The sequence below is a fragment of the Sciurus carolinensis genome, chromosome 5 (genome assembly GCF_902686445.1).
Source record: "Sciurus carolinensis chromosome 5, mSciCar1.2, whole genome shotgun sequence".
Classification (NCBI taxonomy): Eukaryota; Metazoa; Chordata; class Mammalia; order Rodentia; family Sciuridae; genus Sciurus; species Sciurus carolinensis.
Window position 1 is genome coordinate 44,047,347 of NC_062217.1, and position 15,347 is coordinate 44,062,693.

General features: G+C 34.9%; 1 protein-coding gene and 1 pseudogene across 1 annotated transcript in view; one reads left to right on the forward strand and one right to left on the reverse strand.

The window, feature by feature from the left end:
• The window catches only part of Nufip1 (nuclear FMR1 interacting protein 1), a 40,379-nt gene extending 28,798 nt beyond the window's left edge, over nt 1-11,581 (forward strand). Inside the window, exons 8-10 of the mRNA XM_047554601.1 lie at nt 3,380-3,496; nt 9,091-9,323; nt 10,971-11,581. Coding sequence (XP_047410557.1) covers nt 3,380-3,496; nt 9,091-9,323; nt 10,971-11,087 — 467 coding nt within the window. The 3' untranslated portion in view covers nt 11,088-11,581. The remainder of the gene's footprint in view (nt 1-3,379; nt 3,497-9,090; nt 9,324-10,970) is intronic.
• A 2,024-nt stretch (nt 11,582-13,605) lies between these two features.
• LOC124985573 (60S ribosomal protein L10a-like) lies at nt 13,606-15,112 on the reverse strand (annotated as a pseudogene).
• Between the last annotated feature and the right edge of the window lie 235 nt (nt 15,113-15,347).

Below are 15,347 nucleotides of genomic sequence, written 5' to 3' on the forward strand. Positions count from 1 at the left end.
TCCTGTAACTTCTGGTTTGGGGGGCGTATTTTAGTCAGCTTTTTCGCTGCTGTGGCTAAAAGACCTGACAAGAACAATTTTAGAGGAGGAAAAGTTTATTTGGAGGCTCTTGGTTTCAGAGGTCTCAGTGCACAGACAGTCGGCTCCATTCCTCGGGGTGTAGGTGAGGAGGAACATCGTGGCAGAAGAGCGTGGTGGAGGGAAGCAGCTCACATCATGATCAGGTCACAAAGAGAGACTCTAAAGTCACACCCCAGGGACCCACCTCCTCCAGCCACACCCCACCCCCCTTCAGTTACCATGTGGTTAATCCCATCAGGGGATCAATTCACTGGTTGGGTTAAGGCTTTCATGACCCAATCATTTCTCCTCTAAACCTTCCTACAGCATGTCTCACCCGTGAGCTTTTGGGGGCACTTCACATCCAAACCATAACAAGGAGTCGATAAACAAATCCACTGCATGATGTGTGGATAAGCATCATGAAGCTGAGTAAAGGATGGGAGAAGGTGTTTGGAGGAATTCTGTTGTTTTATGTGGAGTGATCAGTGAAGGCACTCAGATGCGACATGAAAAAAGACATCCAAGTGCTGAATACTTACAGCATTCCCAGCACAGGGAGCAGCAAGTGCAGACACCCCAGGGAAGAACTGCCTTGCGTGCTGAGGGAGCAGTCGGGAGGCAGTGGCGTAAGCCAGAAGAAAGCGGATTTGTTACAAGACATGTGCAAGGTCGGGTCAAGTTGGGCTGGCTATGTGGGCCAGTGGAGGTCTTGGGATTTTATTCCCAAGTTGAGCAGAGAGGTGATGTGATTTATGTGTTTGGGTGGAGAATAGACTATAAGGAGAAGTGGGCAGAGTCCTATCCAGGGTATTTTTTAGGAGGCTGTTAGAATTGTCCATGTAAGAAATGTTACCTTAGGTTGTAGTGAGAAAGGAGTATGATGCTAGATTTGTTTTTTAAATAACTTTGGCAGTTGTTAATTGCATAGATAAGGTATGAGAAAGAAAGAAGATTCATGAATAATTGCTACATTTTGGTCTTAACCCTTAAGAAGAAAGAGTTGATATTCATTGAGGGGGAGATAGTACTGTAGGGCGTGTTCCAAGTAGAAATCAAATGTTTGTTTTTGGACACAGCTGAGATAATTGTTTGACATTTAAGTAGAGATGTTTGGTGAACAGTTAGGATTATTCTAGAGTTAAGGGGGAAAAAAGGTTGCAGGCACAAAATTCTGATTTACAAGTATATAAATAATGTTTTAAGATTTTAGGGAACATCAGATCATCTAGGGAAGGGGAAACACAGAGAAAGTTCTGTCAGAATTGGATCCAGGGTCGCTTCATAATTTTGGAAGTTTGTTAGTGAGGAGAGTTCAGAAGGGAGACTGGGAAAAGACTGCCAAGTGAAGGGGTTCTGGAAGTCAAGAGAAGGTTTTAAAAAATAGAACATGGCTATGTACTGTTGGTAAGTTAAATAAGAGGAGAACTGAGAAACTACCTTTTGATTTGGCAACACAGAGGACCCAAGTGTACTTGGGAAAAGAAAAGGTTTCTCTGGTGTCGTGGTACTCAGAGACAAATTGGAGTAGTGGACTGGAGGATATTTTGGACCCATATTTCTGTGGTGAATTTTATCAAGTAGCTGTTTAGAGTTTTGCCATAAAAGGGAAATAAAGCAATGGAATGGGCTGAAAAAAGACGTTAACACTATCATTGACCATAAATATGTTTTGATACAGTGGCTTCATTTTAAGAAGACTGTATAATCTGTAGGAGACATGGCACACGAGTTTAAAAATTGGGCTTTGGAGTCTGGTAGCCAAGATTTAAAATTGACCTAACCATTTTTATAAAAGTTACCCGAAAGAAATTTACTTTTAATTCTTTTGAATTTTGGTTTAGTCACCTGTAACTGATAGTGAAAGTCATAGGATGCCGCATAAGGATTAAACAAGGGTGTGCTTTCTTTAGGTCTTGGAAGGAAATACTACTGTTTTGTCTTTGGTCATTCAAACAATGGATAAATAGTTTTTGTACTAATATTGTGATAGATTTCTTCTCATATAAATTCCATATTTTTCTTTTCCTTTATTAATCCAAGAGAAAAGGTAATAATCTAACCTAAAATATGAGCAGTTTTAGGGGATGTGGTGCTGGTAGTGTGGGTGGCTAGGTCAGCATTCACATAAGAGGTTACTGACACTTCCTAGTGGCAGATTTTAGTTTCCCTTGGACTGTCTTGGTGAACATTAAGTGCTCCTCTTGAGACATTTCATATTGGTTGTAGGTTGAGCTGGTTCATTAAATGGACAAGCCACTTATTGTCTTCAGTCAGGTTTTATTTTTATTGGTTGTCTACAACAGTTAATGTGTTTTTTAGAGCTGCCAAAAGTAAATGTAATGGGTGGTGTCCTGGGGCTACAGCTAGGATTGCTGGGCTCTGATCAAACACTTTACCTTTGGCAGGCTCTGTAGTGTTTGCTAAATTCTCATGGTTGGCCTATCGACATAAATTCTTAGAAGTTCTAAATAATAAAATCTTTAGGGTAGGTTCATTTCATTAAAACTTTTTCACTAAACTTATATGGTTTACATATTATTAATATGGTTTATATATTATTACATATTATTACATATTATTAATTATTAATGTATTATTACATATTATTAATATGGTTTACATATTATTTTGGGTCCTGAAAACCAGTCTTGAAAACAACAAAAGGGTCAACAAAAGGGGATGATATTTTTTAATTCCTAAATTGAATTTTCAGAGTTAATGATCTTCATCCCTAAAGTTAAATAAATTTTTGGTCTTCCCACTACCTGTAAATTAATAGTAAAACCTGTGTAATTCAGTTAATTTAGGAAAGGCCTGGATTCCATAACCTGTGAAGCATAGTAAGTTAACTGAGTTGTTTACAAATTTCATTAGTTCCTCTCTTCCCCCTGTAGCACATAACTTCTTTGCTCAAGATTTAAACTAAGGAGAACACTTTCAGGTCTCTTGCACTTTGTTTTTGGGAAGATTAAGGAAATTATCAGAAAAAAAAATTTTTTTTTTTTGATAGAGCTGGGATTGAACGGAGGGACACTTAACCACTGAGCCACATCCACTTATTGTATTTTAGTTAGATACAGGGTCTTGCTGAGTTGCTTAGGGCCTTGCTTAGTTACTGAGCCTGGCTTTGAATTCACCATTCTTCTGCCTCAGCCTCCCTAGCCTCTGGGATTACGGGTGTGCACCACCACACCTAGCAGAAATTCATTTGTTTTTACCATGAAAGACTGGAAGGCAATCAGCTTTCTCTTTTTTATAGTGGTAGATGTTTTGGGGTACACTATTTGAATCTTTGTTCTTTCCCCTCTTATTTCAGAGTCTGATAAGGAGGAGAAACCACAGCATACAGTTGTACCTAAGGAAGTGACACCAGCCTTGTGTTCACTAATGAGCAGCTATGGCAGTCTCTCAGGGTCAGAGAGTGAGCCAGATGGTAAGTCATGGCCTCTGTTACTACAGTGAGGTGTGTTTTATTTTGTTGCCCTTTGCCTTTGGTGCACACTGTGCATTAATAGCGTCCAAGATTCATATTCTTTATTTGATCTTCAAGTTCCTTTTTCCTTTGATTCATAAGTGAAATTAACATGGGATAAAGAAAAACTGTAGTAGTAGAGAAATGTATTGCTACTTGTAAGAAAAAGGCAAAGTGATTACAATATAATGAAAGAAAAGGAAAGAGAAAATATCCGCTAATGAAATAAAAGAAATAGTGAAAAGAAAATGAATTTATTCTCTGCTATCAAGAACTCTTGTCAAAACATGTTTATATCCACCTTTGATAGGTAGAGAGAAGCCCTTGATGATAAAGAGGATATTGGAAAAATTTTAATGTGTGTAGGGTATTGCTTTTTATAAGCACATTTACATAAATTATCTTATTAGGAAAACACAGAAACCCTATATTTGTGGTTGCATGTTATTAGCCTATGTGATTTAAAGGTTGGAAGAAATGGAATTCCCTCAAGAGTCTTCTGAGAGGTCAGTGATGTTCAGGATACATGACTTACTTTTAATAAAAGTGATGTCACAGATGATGGTGTGTGGGCCCTTATTTGGGAATTTATTATGATAAGCCAATTTAATCTCGTGTAGCATTTGTTTTAGGGCCACATGCAAGAGCTATGAGTAGGGTATTGATCTGATAAAGTATGGCAAGTTTTAATCCAGTGTTTATATCAATAACCTAGCATATGTTTAGTGAACAATCCAAGATCCTACAATTATGGAAACCTGTATCTGTATGATAATTTTATTTAGACTTTGCAAACCATGAGAGAATTCCTGTGTATGTATCTCAGGAGAAGGTGTGTAATCAAAATAGTAACTGTACCGAGGATGAGAATACAGGTTCTGAAAATGTTGCTGTAGAATGAAGAGTTAAACATCATTGGATATAGGTGGCAACACTTTTGTTGACTAAAGATAATCAGCATGTGTGCATTTGGAGGATGTTGACTAAGGAAGAGTTGGGCTTTAGTAAGCAACTTGGTGTTTATATCTATCTGTAACATGGGGATTTTTTCTTCTTTTTTTAATGGGCTGTGGCTTATTCTGGTACCTTGTTGAAAGCTACTCATATTTTGAAATATAAGCTACTTTGGCTTTATCAGAGGATTCCATAACAGATGGTTGCCTCTTCTTAATTTTAATTTTAAGAAAAACAACATTTATCTTTTACTCTTGTTTCCAATATACTGATATGAAGGTGGAGTTGTTCTTTAAACACATATTATATTCCCACCTCTCAGTTGTATTTATGACAGGTGATAAGAAAGAAAGCTGTTACCAAATTACTGAATCCCATAAAAACAAGGTTAACTGATGCCTTTTTTCTCACTTAAGATGAAACATCTGATACTTTTATACTTCTGTCTTCATTTTTGAGACTGCCACCATTTTTAGCTACCATTTTTAAATTGAAAGAAAGGAAACTGGAAGGGATCTTTGTGCTCTCAGGCCTTTGTTTTTATACTTCAAGCTTAGGATAAATTTGCTACACTAGTATGTGGTGCAGCTGGTGTAAAATTTAGGTTTAGGGACTTAAAAATCTTAAAGAAGCTAGCTATGTTGCTTCTTTATAGCCTTTCTCCATGTGGCATTTGCTGTCTTCCTAAATAGTAACACGTGACCTTTTCTTTCATAGATAACAAAGGATAATATCTAATAAAATATATATTTGATTTTGTATGAATTACTTTTATTTAAAATGTTTTGCTTTAAGGAAAAAGCCTTTACAGCATATTTCTAAGTCTTAAGAATTATTTTATGTAGTTCAAATTGCTTTATTAAGCCATCTAGTCAGTAGCAATCTCTAGCTTTCAGTTTTAATTCTGTGTTCTAGGATGGGATAAGCAGGAAAGGGTCCCCAAGCAAGACTGAAGCAAAGGAAGAGGATATGCTCAGGTCTGGGGCTGTCAGAATCATTAATACACAAATAAGAAAGAAAATTTCCATGAGAACTATTTCCAAATGGGTTGGTTTGCTCTCCTGTGTCTTTAAACTGGTTCAGCTATTGATGAGGAAACCACCAAGCTCAAAACTAATTCTGAAGGCCTCAAGAGTGACTTCAGTTTGAAAGAACTAAATGCTGTATTTAAGTTTTATTTGAATTGATGAGCACAACTTAGCTACGAAATGTATATCTCAAGAAAGAGAAAAATGTAAATGATCCTAGGTCCTCATTCCTTAGCAGAAAATTGACAATACAAACCCCGATTCATTTGACCTTTTTTTTTTTTTTTTTTTTGCGGTACTGGGGATGGAACTCAGGGCCTTGTGATTGCAAGGCAAGCACTCTACCAGCTGAGCTATCTCCCCAGTCCTCATTTGACATTTTTGTTCTTAGGTCAAGTGATTAATACTTAAAGAGGAAGGGAATGATAGGAAGTGTGCCATGGATTTTCTTTTTTGCCTTTAAATTATTATTTGTACAGTTTCCAGCCCTAAAACTGCTTTAGGGATTCTTAGCATTACTCTTTTATAGCTGTATTTCTCTTTATTTTTCTCATCGCTTTGCAGAAACATTATCACAGGTATCATTGCAGCAGATTCTCATATAGTGCTTACTGGGTGCCAGGCACTGTTTTATGTGCTTTACTCTTTCACTTATTGCAACAACCTCATGAACTAGGTGCCGTTATTTATCTCTATTGTATAAATGAGGAAATTTAGGCAGACATTAGTAGTTTGCCCCCAGGTTACATAGCTAGTAAGCAATGGAACAAGACTTGAACCCACCAGTCTGGCACCAGAGTCTGTGCTTTTGACATTTACCCATACTTTCTTTGAAATGTAATTTCTGCATTCAGTCTTATGTAATACTTGAGTTTGGAGGGTTTTAAGAAATATGATTAGATTCCCCAACTCTTAACCTAAGTAATGAACTCAGTCTCTCAACTTCTAAGATAGAATTCTTCATGTCACATCACTTTGATTCATGGTAAATAAATACATAGAATACCCATTTGGGAGTAGGGGTGGAGATCCCTATCTTAAAACTTGTAAATTTTTAGCTGTTTTATGTTTTGTCTTCATTATTCTCAAAATATGATGACATATATTGAGTGATTTTTCAAATCTCAAATGAACTTGCATTCCTATGATAAAATCTATTTGGTTATGGTGTATTGCCACTTTAATACATTGAGAGATTTGATTTGCTAGTGTTTTATTAAGGATGTTTGCATGCATGCTCATGAGGGCTTTGAGACATTGGTTTACTTTTATTGTAATGGATTGGGATCTGGTTCCCTTCTATAGGGTTTCTACCTTTTGATTTTTTTTTTTTTTTCCTTGTTTGTAGAATTCAGTGGTGAAGACATCTGAACCTACCATTTTCTTTGGGGGAAGGTTTTAAATTATGAATTAAATGTCTTTAATAGGTATCAAACAGATGAGATTTTCTGTTTCTTCTAAGTTATTGAATTTATTGGCATATGTTTGGTCATAAAACTCTGATATTATAATGATATCTTCTCTTTTTTTTCATTAGTTGATTTTTTTCCCCTTTTTGTCTTGATTAGTCTTACTAGGTATTAATCTTTTTAAGGAACCAACTTCTGCCTTCATTGATTTTTCTGTCTACTATTTTTTATTGATATTCACACAAATTTATTGTTTTTTTATTCTTTATTCCTTTTTTTCTCACTCTACCTTGTTACCATAGCAGCTTAAAAAATTGATTTTAGACTTTTCTTCATTTCTAATTAATAGCATTCAAAGGTGTCAAATTGCCTTGATGTGCTGCTTTAGCTGCATTCCCCAAATTGACATGCTATGTTTTCATTTTTATATATTTTAAAAATATCTCCTAATTTCTCTTGTGACCTGTTTCTTAATGTAATGGGTAATTAATGTTTGGGTAATTTTGAAGATTTAGGAAAAAAATCAAATTCATTTTCTACTGTACTCTTATTTAGCAACCAACACAGAAGGCCTCTGTGACCAAACATGTAGGGATTGTTTTGCCCACACACCAAGCAAGCTATCAGTTGGCAGTAGACAACAACTAATTCAGTTCTGATGCTATCTGGAGGTGGTGTCAGATCTCAAAGGTTGAGGTCTCAGTCTCTAAGGCTTCTCCCCACCCCCACCAGATGCCAGTTGCAAGTCCTGAGTTGTTTTACCTATGCTTCTGACTGACTGGCTATAAGTCAGTATTCCCACATACGCATTCCTTGCATTTGATTAAGTTGGCAAGCAGCTCACAACTCAAAGAAATATTTACTTAAATTTACTAATTTATTAAATTATAAAAGATATTACAAAGAATACCAGTGGATATATGTATAGGACATATCTTTTGAGTTGACACGAATATATATTGAGGTTGAGTATTCTTTGTCAATTTGAGTTGTTAGGGGTGTTCAGGTCTTCTGTATTCATTTATTTTCTAATTGTTTTCAGTTACCCTAGATCAGAGTGCTCTTGTCTCTGGCCTTAATAATGGATTTCTCCTTTTCTTCTTTTGGTTCCATGAGTTTTTGTGAATGTGTATTGAAAATCTTATTAGATGTTCTTGTTTTGTGTTCTTATGTGTGAAGCCTGTCCTCCTTCATTGCTGATGATATTCCTCGTTCTGAAGTGTCTTTTTTGGTCTGATATTGATATGGCCACTCCAGCTTTTTAGTGATTGTCATCTTCAGTCCTTACTTTGTATGGTTCCTTGGAAACTGAGACTTAATTTCAGTTTTAACTATGTAAGTAAGGCAAGGAATGCTTATGTTTCAGTTCAGTTCTAGTCTAACCATCTCTGCTTTCTAAGTGAGGTGTTTAAACTTACATTACATACATATGATGTATTTGCTGATATGGTTTGTTTCTATTTGTCTCATCTGTTCCATTTTTCCCAGCCTTATTTTGGATTAATCTTATATGTTTAGGTTAGTGAAGCTATTGGTTTAGAAGCTGTTACTCTTTGTTTTATTTTTTAGCAGTTGTTCTAGGATTTATAGTATCCAAATTTAACTTATCACAGTGTACTTTAAAATTATATTATTCACTTTACATATAATTTAAGAATTTTACAGTAATATACCTAATGTTTTCTTCCCTCTCCTTTGTGCTATTGTTATAGATTTTATTTCTATAGATATTACAAATTCTATTATTCAGTGTAACAATCACTGTTATTATTTTCCACTTTAGTTTTCTTTTGAAATAGTTACCTTTTAAATTTATTTCAAGTAAGAAAAAAGGTTTTGTGTTTATCTATATACTTATTGTTTCTAGTACTCATCATTCCTTTGTGTAGATTCAAGTTTCCATCTGGTCTTACTTCCTTCATATAGATCACTTTCTGTAGTTCTTCATAGTAGTCTCCTCAATTCTTGGCAGTGATAGTTCCCAATTTGAAAAGTACTAGTATACATTGTAAATGCCTTGCAAAACCTTTCATAATTTATAAGTTATTAAGTAGATAGTAGTATTGCTGGGATGATGATTATTATGACTTTTCATTATTTTTGAAAGTTTTACCTGTTTTTTGTTTGTTTTTTTATTTTTGTGTTTGTTTTTCATCACACTTAGCAACTCCTATCAAGACTGAAACAGAAGCTCTGGCAGAAAAACAGGTTGCTCATAGCAGTCCTCCCAAGAGTCCAAAACAAGATGTTAAAGCAGCTGTTAGAAATTTCTCAGGAGCCAAGTATGAGAACCGAAAGAAAGGTTTTACAAAGACAAATCCTAAAAGGAAAAAAGACTGTCCCAACTATGAAAAATTATTTCAGCCAAGAACACACCATCCTTATCTCTTGGAAATGGTAAGTGATTTTTCTTTGCACTGTCACGTTTGTGTCCTCAAATCACTAAGGTAGGGCTACTGGGGTTTTGTTGCTCATGTGTGTATGTTTTCAGTTTACCAGAGGTATATGGTTGTTGAAGACCTATTTGTGTATCTTAATTCTAAAGCTGCATTTGGTGTATAGCTGTTGTTAGTAAATGTGATATAATTACAGTTTTCAAGAGTGCTTAAAATCAAAGAATGTAGGTTTGACTGGTTAATAAGGAAAAATGTATTAAGGCTAAGTTCTCTTTGAAAGCACACCAAAATACAATGGGAGGCTGAAGGGGAAGAAAGGTTTTATTTATTTAATGTGAATATTTCTTGAAAAACAAAGTAATGGAAAGAAAATACCTAAGGTTTTCTAAAAATCCCCATTTCCTGTCTTTGAGAACTGTCTTTACTTTTTCTTTTTCTATACCTTCATTTATTTTGTGCATTGTTGGCTTTTTTTTTTTTTTTTTTTTTTTGGCATTAGTTGCTCAAAACTTGTTTCAGATTTAGAGAGGACATGACATATCCTCTTGATTCTCAGTAATAGAAATGGAGCTGTACAAAGATCAGAGATTTTCCTATTTAAGAGTAATAGAAATATTTCACATTTTTTTAGTGAAGTTTTGAAACTATTGTTGTTCTGTGAAAGGTCCATTTTTGACATCAAATAAGTGTAACTCATGTGTTCCATGACCATACCTTGTGCTGTTAGATGTAGATACAGTTGCTTATTAAAATGAATCAGTAATCTGCTCTTTATTCTCTATATATTAAATTGCATTTTAAAAATGTTTGCCTTAGGGCTGGGGAGATAACTCAGCTGGTAGAGTGCTTGCCTCACAAGCACAAGGCCCTGAGTTCAATCCCCAGTACCACAAAAAAAAAAAAAAAAATTTTGCCTTATAAGTGGTAAGTTAGATCATCTTTCCATTGATGGTCCCCATGTGATGTTTCTGAAGCTATTAATGACATCAGAAAATAAATAGAAAATAAATCTTCTTGGCAAAATCACATACGATTTTTTGGTTATGTACTTCTTCAAAATATCAGGGATTTTTAACTTTCTTTTATTTATAATAAGAATAAAAATGGGAAGTTAGGAAAGTCAAGGAATGTTGAGACTTTTTTACCACTACTTTCAGTGTTACTGTATTTAACACATATACTTAGCAGTTTCTACATCATTTATAGATTTTAAGAGATAGACAGAGCCTCACTTTGTTGCTTAGGTTGACTCTGAACTCCTAGGCTTAAGTGATCCTCCTGTTTCAGCCTCCCAAGTAACTGGTATCATACGCAGGCATCACTGTGCCCTATTGAGGGAATCCTCTTTCACATTTTTACATTAAATAATTGTACACTTTGATCTGTTTTCTTGTCCTTTGGTAAATATTCCTAAAGAGGATCCCAAGTGTGAAGTTGTGCTGTTTAAAAAACCAGATAATCTTGTTGTAAGTTAAAAGGAAAAGCAAATGTTTTTGCATTTTTTTTAGCAAAATAATCAGTAAATTTAATCACAACTATTATTCTGTATTTTTTTATGAGGAAGGCACACTTTATATTTTAAATTGTTGCTTCCCAGGTATGTTTTTTACCTTAATCTTTTTTTAAATTTTTTAATTGTTTTTTTTAGCTTCTAGCTCCAGACATTCGACATGAAAGAAATGTGATTCTTCAGTGTGTTCGATACATCATCAAAAAAGACTTTTTCGGACTTAATACTAATTCTGTGAAAACTGAAGATGTATAGATGTATAATGTTTCAGCACACGTAACTAATGCATATAAAATATGTAAAATAATACCACCCTCAAGGTAATGGAGGAAAACCCAAACCATTTTTTTTTCAAAACTAAATTAGTAAAATATAAGTCTCATAGAATATTATGTTGGAATTTCAAGTCTTTCCTTTGATTCTGTGCAAATAAATACAAGGTTAATTTTTTAAGATTGTGTCTGTATTATTGGAATAATATATAGTACTTGTTGGGGGAATTTTAATTTGTATTTATTTTTATGTATTTATATCATGTAAGTAAGACTACTATTGGGCCAGTTAAGAACTAAGGATACTCGTTTAATAGCAAAGAAGAAAACTTTTAAAATGCTTAATTCAGGTAAGCAAAATTAGGCAGAGAAATATGTTTTGTTTTTAATGCAGAAGATGCAGAGTTGTTCTTTGTTCTTTAACTGTAACAAGGGACATTTAAAAAAATAAACCAGATCCTATTAATACAACCAGAATGTCTCGAAATTTAAATTCTTTGTATATACTAGCTTTACTTACATAGCTCATATATTAGATGTTTGAAATATAAATGTCTTCAGAATATGAATAGATTTAATTGAAGTATTTTTTAAAGTGTGGTTCAAATTCAGGCCCTTTCTTTCTCTTCCCCCCCAAAAATATGTAAAGTATAATAATTGATGAGGTTCAACTTGTTTTTGTGTATCAGAAAGAGTGGTTTGTGAGGTAATTTGATAATCATCTCAATTTTAAGGTTTAATTAAAATTTTTCCTATGAAGGAAGTAATTGAATCCTTTAATTTTTTTTAAGTAAGTGAAAGCTGAGATCGTTTTGTCTCCTGTAATACCAGGGAATTTGATCTTATGTTCTAACTTTGTGCTAGCTATAGCTGGATTCTACCCTTTGGACGTATAGCTAAAAGGGGCTAGAATTTTAAAAACTAGTCTGTTGTTATAGTTGAAAATTAATTTTATCTGGCATTGTGATTATTGAAGTTCATGAGTCCTGCTGCCAGAAAAAAACAAAACAAACAAAAAAACTAAGAATGCTGAAAACAGCCTTCAGGCAGGCTCCTTTTTATTATGCAGTTCTCTATAGACTCCTGGAACATGGAACACAGTGACGTTACAGACCTGAGATTAAGATTCATGTTTAGTCATTGTTTCCCAGTCCTGTAACCACTCTGCAGAACTTTTAATCTGTCTCACCCTACTCCTCCAATGAAGCCCATGTATTTTGGAAAATTATCTGCCTGGTACATAATTCAGTTCTTTTAACACTATTTTCTACTTACTTATGTGCCCCACCATGTGGGCATTAAAGGTATAAAAGTGAATAATGGCCTTGCCTGACTTCTGGAAACTCAGTTTCACTTTGGTTTTTTGGGAGGTGAGGGTATTACTGGGGATTTAACCCAGGGGCATTTTATCATTAAGCCTACATTCCCCAGCCCTTTTTGTTTTTTGTTTTGGGACAGGAGCTAACCAAGTTGTTTAGGGCCTTGCCAACTTGCCAAATTTGTACTTACAGTCCTCTTGCCTCTACCCCTCAAGCCCATGGGATTACAGGCCTGTGCCACCACCCCTGGCTTCAGTTTCATTTTGATATATTCAGTGATGTGATTCCCAGCCCAATTCATCCCATCAGAATGACCTACTAATGTTACAAACCGAGTTGATATTCTAAATTGTGATGCAGTCTGTAGTTTTATCCCTGGTTAACTTGCAAATTCCATAGGCTTAGAGTTGACAAATGAAGTCACAGACTCTTGAACTATTTTCATGAAACCCCCCCCCCCCTCTCTCTCTCTCTCTCTCTCGATGTTGACAAACACTACTTTAAGGTATATTCTATAGATAATTTTATGTTTAACTTTTTGTTTTCTAATAAATGTATTTAAGACTGAAAATGCTCCTGAATCCTACTGCCTTGGCTATAGCTGACACTCTGACTGTGTAGAATATTGTTTGCTTCTAATGAGTAATTAGATTCAGTTTTCTTTATATTTAACCGAGGAATTATTTTAAAGTGTTTAAAATTTTCAAGTGGATACAGTATAGTCGGGTATGTCTCTATGGAATAGATGATCAATATTTGTAAATATCCTGTGTTTTAGAGGGTAGAGGATACTGTGCCTGGTTTTGGATAGAAGGTATTTTGGATTTAGCTTATTAATTTTTTAAACTTTCTGTATTCATATCTTAATGCTCATTTAACCAATTGATTTCTGAGATATGAAATTATATCTCATGTTGGTGAGCTGTGCCTTTTATAACTATGAAATACTTTCCTTTATTTTCAATATCTTCTTTAACCCCAATTTCCCATAATTAATGTAGTCAAAACAACTTTTGGACAGTTCAATGTAAGAATCTCTGAGGAATTCAGTCCTTTATATTGAAATTCTTAAAATGTTTGGATTATAATAATTTCTGTTATTTTCTATTTCATATAGATTGTGTTTGTTTTTTGTTCGGTTAGTTGTTTATTTGGTAGCAGTAGGATTTACTAGGATGTGCCTTAATGCAGGCACCGGGGCTTTCCCTGTACAGTGCTCTTCATGTGGAAAGCCCAGATGTCCTGCCAACTCTTCTTGAGCAGTGACTAGGAAGTTCACGTGACACGAGGAAGTTGTGTGGATGTCATACACAAGTTTACTGTCCTTCATCTTTACGTGACCATCAGCCATGACCAGAGAGAACTCTTCATCTGAACTTGATGGTGCACTTTGCCTCATCCACCATCATTGGCCTCAATGTTTTGGACTTGGCCAGCCTTATGTGCCCAGGATTCATGGGATCTGCTTGATCAGAGGCTCTGAGGCCAGAAAGGCATGACACTTCTTTTTTTTTTTTTTTATAAAAAAAAAAAAAAAAAAAATCATTTTATTATATAACATACAGAATGCTTTTTATCTTCAAAGAAAAATGGCTTCTCCAGTCTCCCTATCCACCCTAATCATGATATTATGTTCTTAAGATACACACACTTTCAAGGAAAACAAAAAAGTGATATCTGATCAGAGTCTTGTTATTGTACACATGGGGGTGTTCACAGCCTAGGCTTCATCACATGCTGCTGGGCCCCAGAACACACATAGAGAACTTGGGGTGGGGAGTGGACTTCAGCCATCTGGTGACCCAGGAGTGTTTGTCCTTCTGAGGGTCATAGTTCTTCAGGCTGATTTGCAACTCCACTGTTTCCAAAGTCTTCTGGTACTTGTGCTGGTTCCAAGCAGGACTTCTTGCACAGCTTCGTACAGGGCTGAGAGACACTTCGCTGCCTGTGGTGCCTTGTGCTGTAATAACTACTGCTTCTTTTTATTTCAGCATTTAATTGTTTGATTGGACTTTTTTTTTTTCCCTCATTTTCCTTCTTGTGCTTTGGAAATAACCTTTTGCTATTCCTTTAGTGGTCATCCTTTTTGTTTATATTTAGAGTTTTTCGGTTGCTATGACTTCTACCCATCTCCCAGTTAAGCTAGTAACCCTAGCATTCTTTCACTTCCCTACCTAGACCTTTTCTTCTAGTGAAATCATGTGGGATTTTAATTTCAAATCAATCTATTGTCTTGAGAGGTGTGTGTGTGTGTGTGTGTGTGTGTGTGTGTGTGTATATTTTAATGTTCTGTTTAAATATTTATTATACAACTATGAGTTTACAGTTTCCTACTTGCTTTTTCTTGCAACCCAGGATTAATTTTCTGGCTTGCTATAACATATCTTCAAGCAATTAAATTTTGAATCCTGAATTTGAAATTTATTTTTTAGTTTAGGTATTTAAGCTCAAAATCATTTCCCTTCAGAATGTTGAAGCTATAACAGATTAGTGTGCTAGTGTCCAGAATTGCTGATTAAGGTCATATGCCAACCTGGTTATCTTTCTCTTTATTTATTGATAACTAACCTGTTTTTCTGTCAATAAACTTTTAGGATTTTCTTTTTCATGCTTAGAATCCTATTTCACCAACATGTGTCTAGTATGTGGGATGTTTACCATTCATTCTGCTTACCCACCCCTCGGTCATTTCACCTAAAGAATTATATCATTCTTAAGCTAAGAGCAATGTGAAAAAATTATTTTTTCATTTTCTTGTTTTATCTTCCATTTTTCTGCATATAAATGTGAGACCTCCTAACTTGATCTTTTGTCGCTCCGCTTTTGTTGTTTTTTGGTCTGCTCTTTTTGCTCTGTTCTGGAATATTTTTTCAGATGTTATCTTCTAGATCACTAATTAACTTTTTAGACATAGCTATTACATT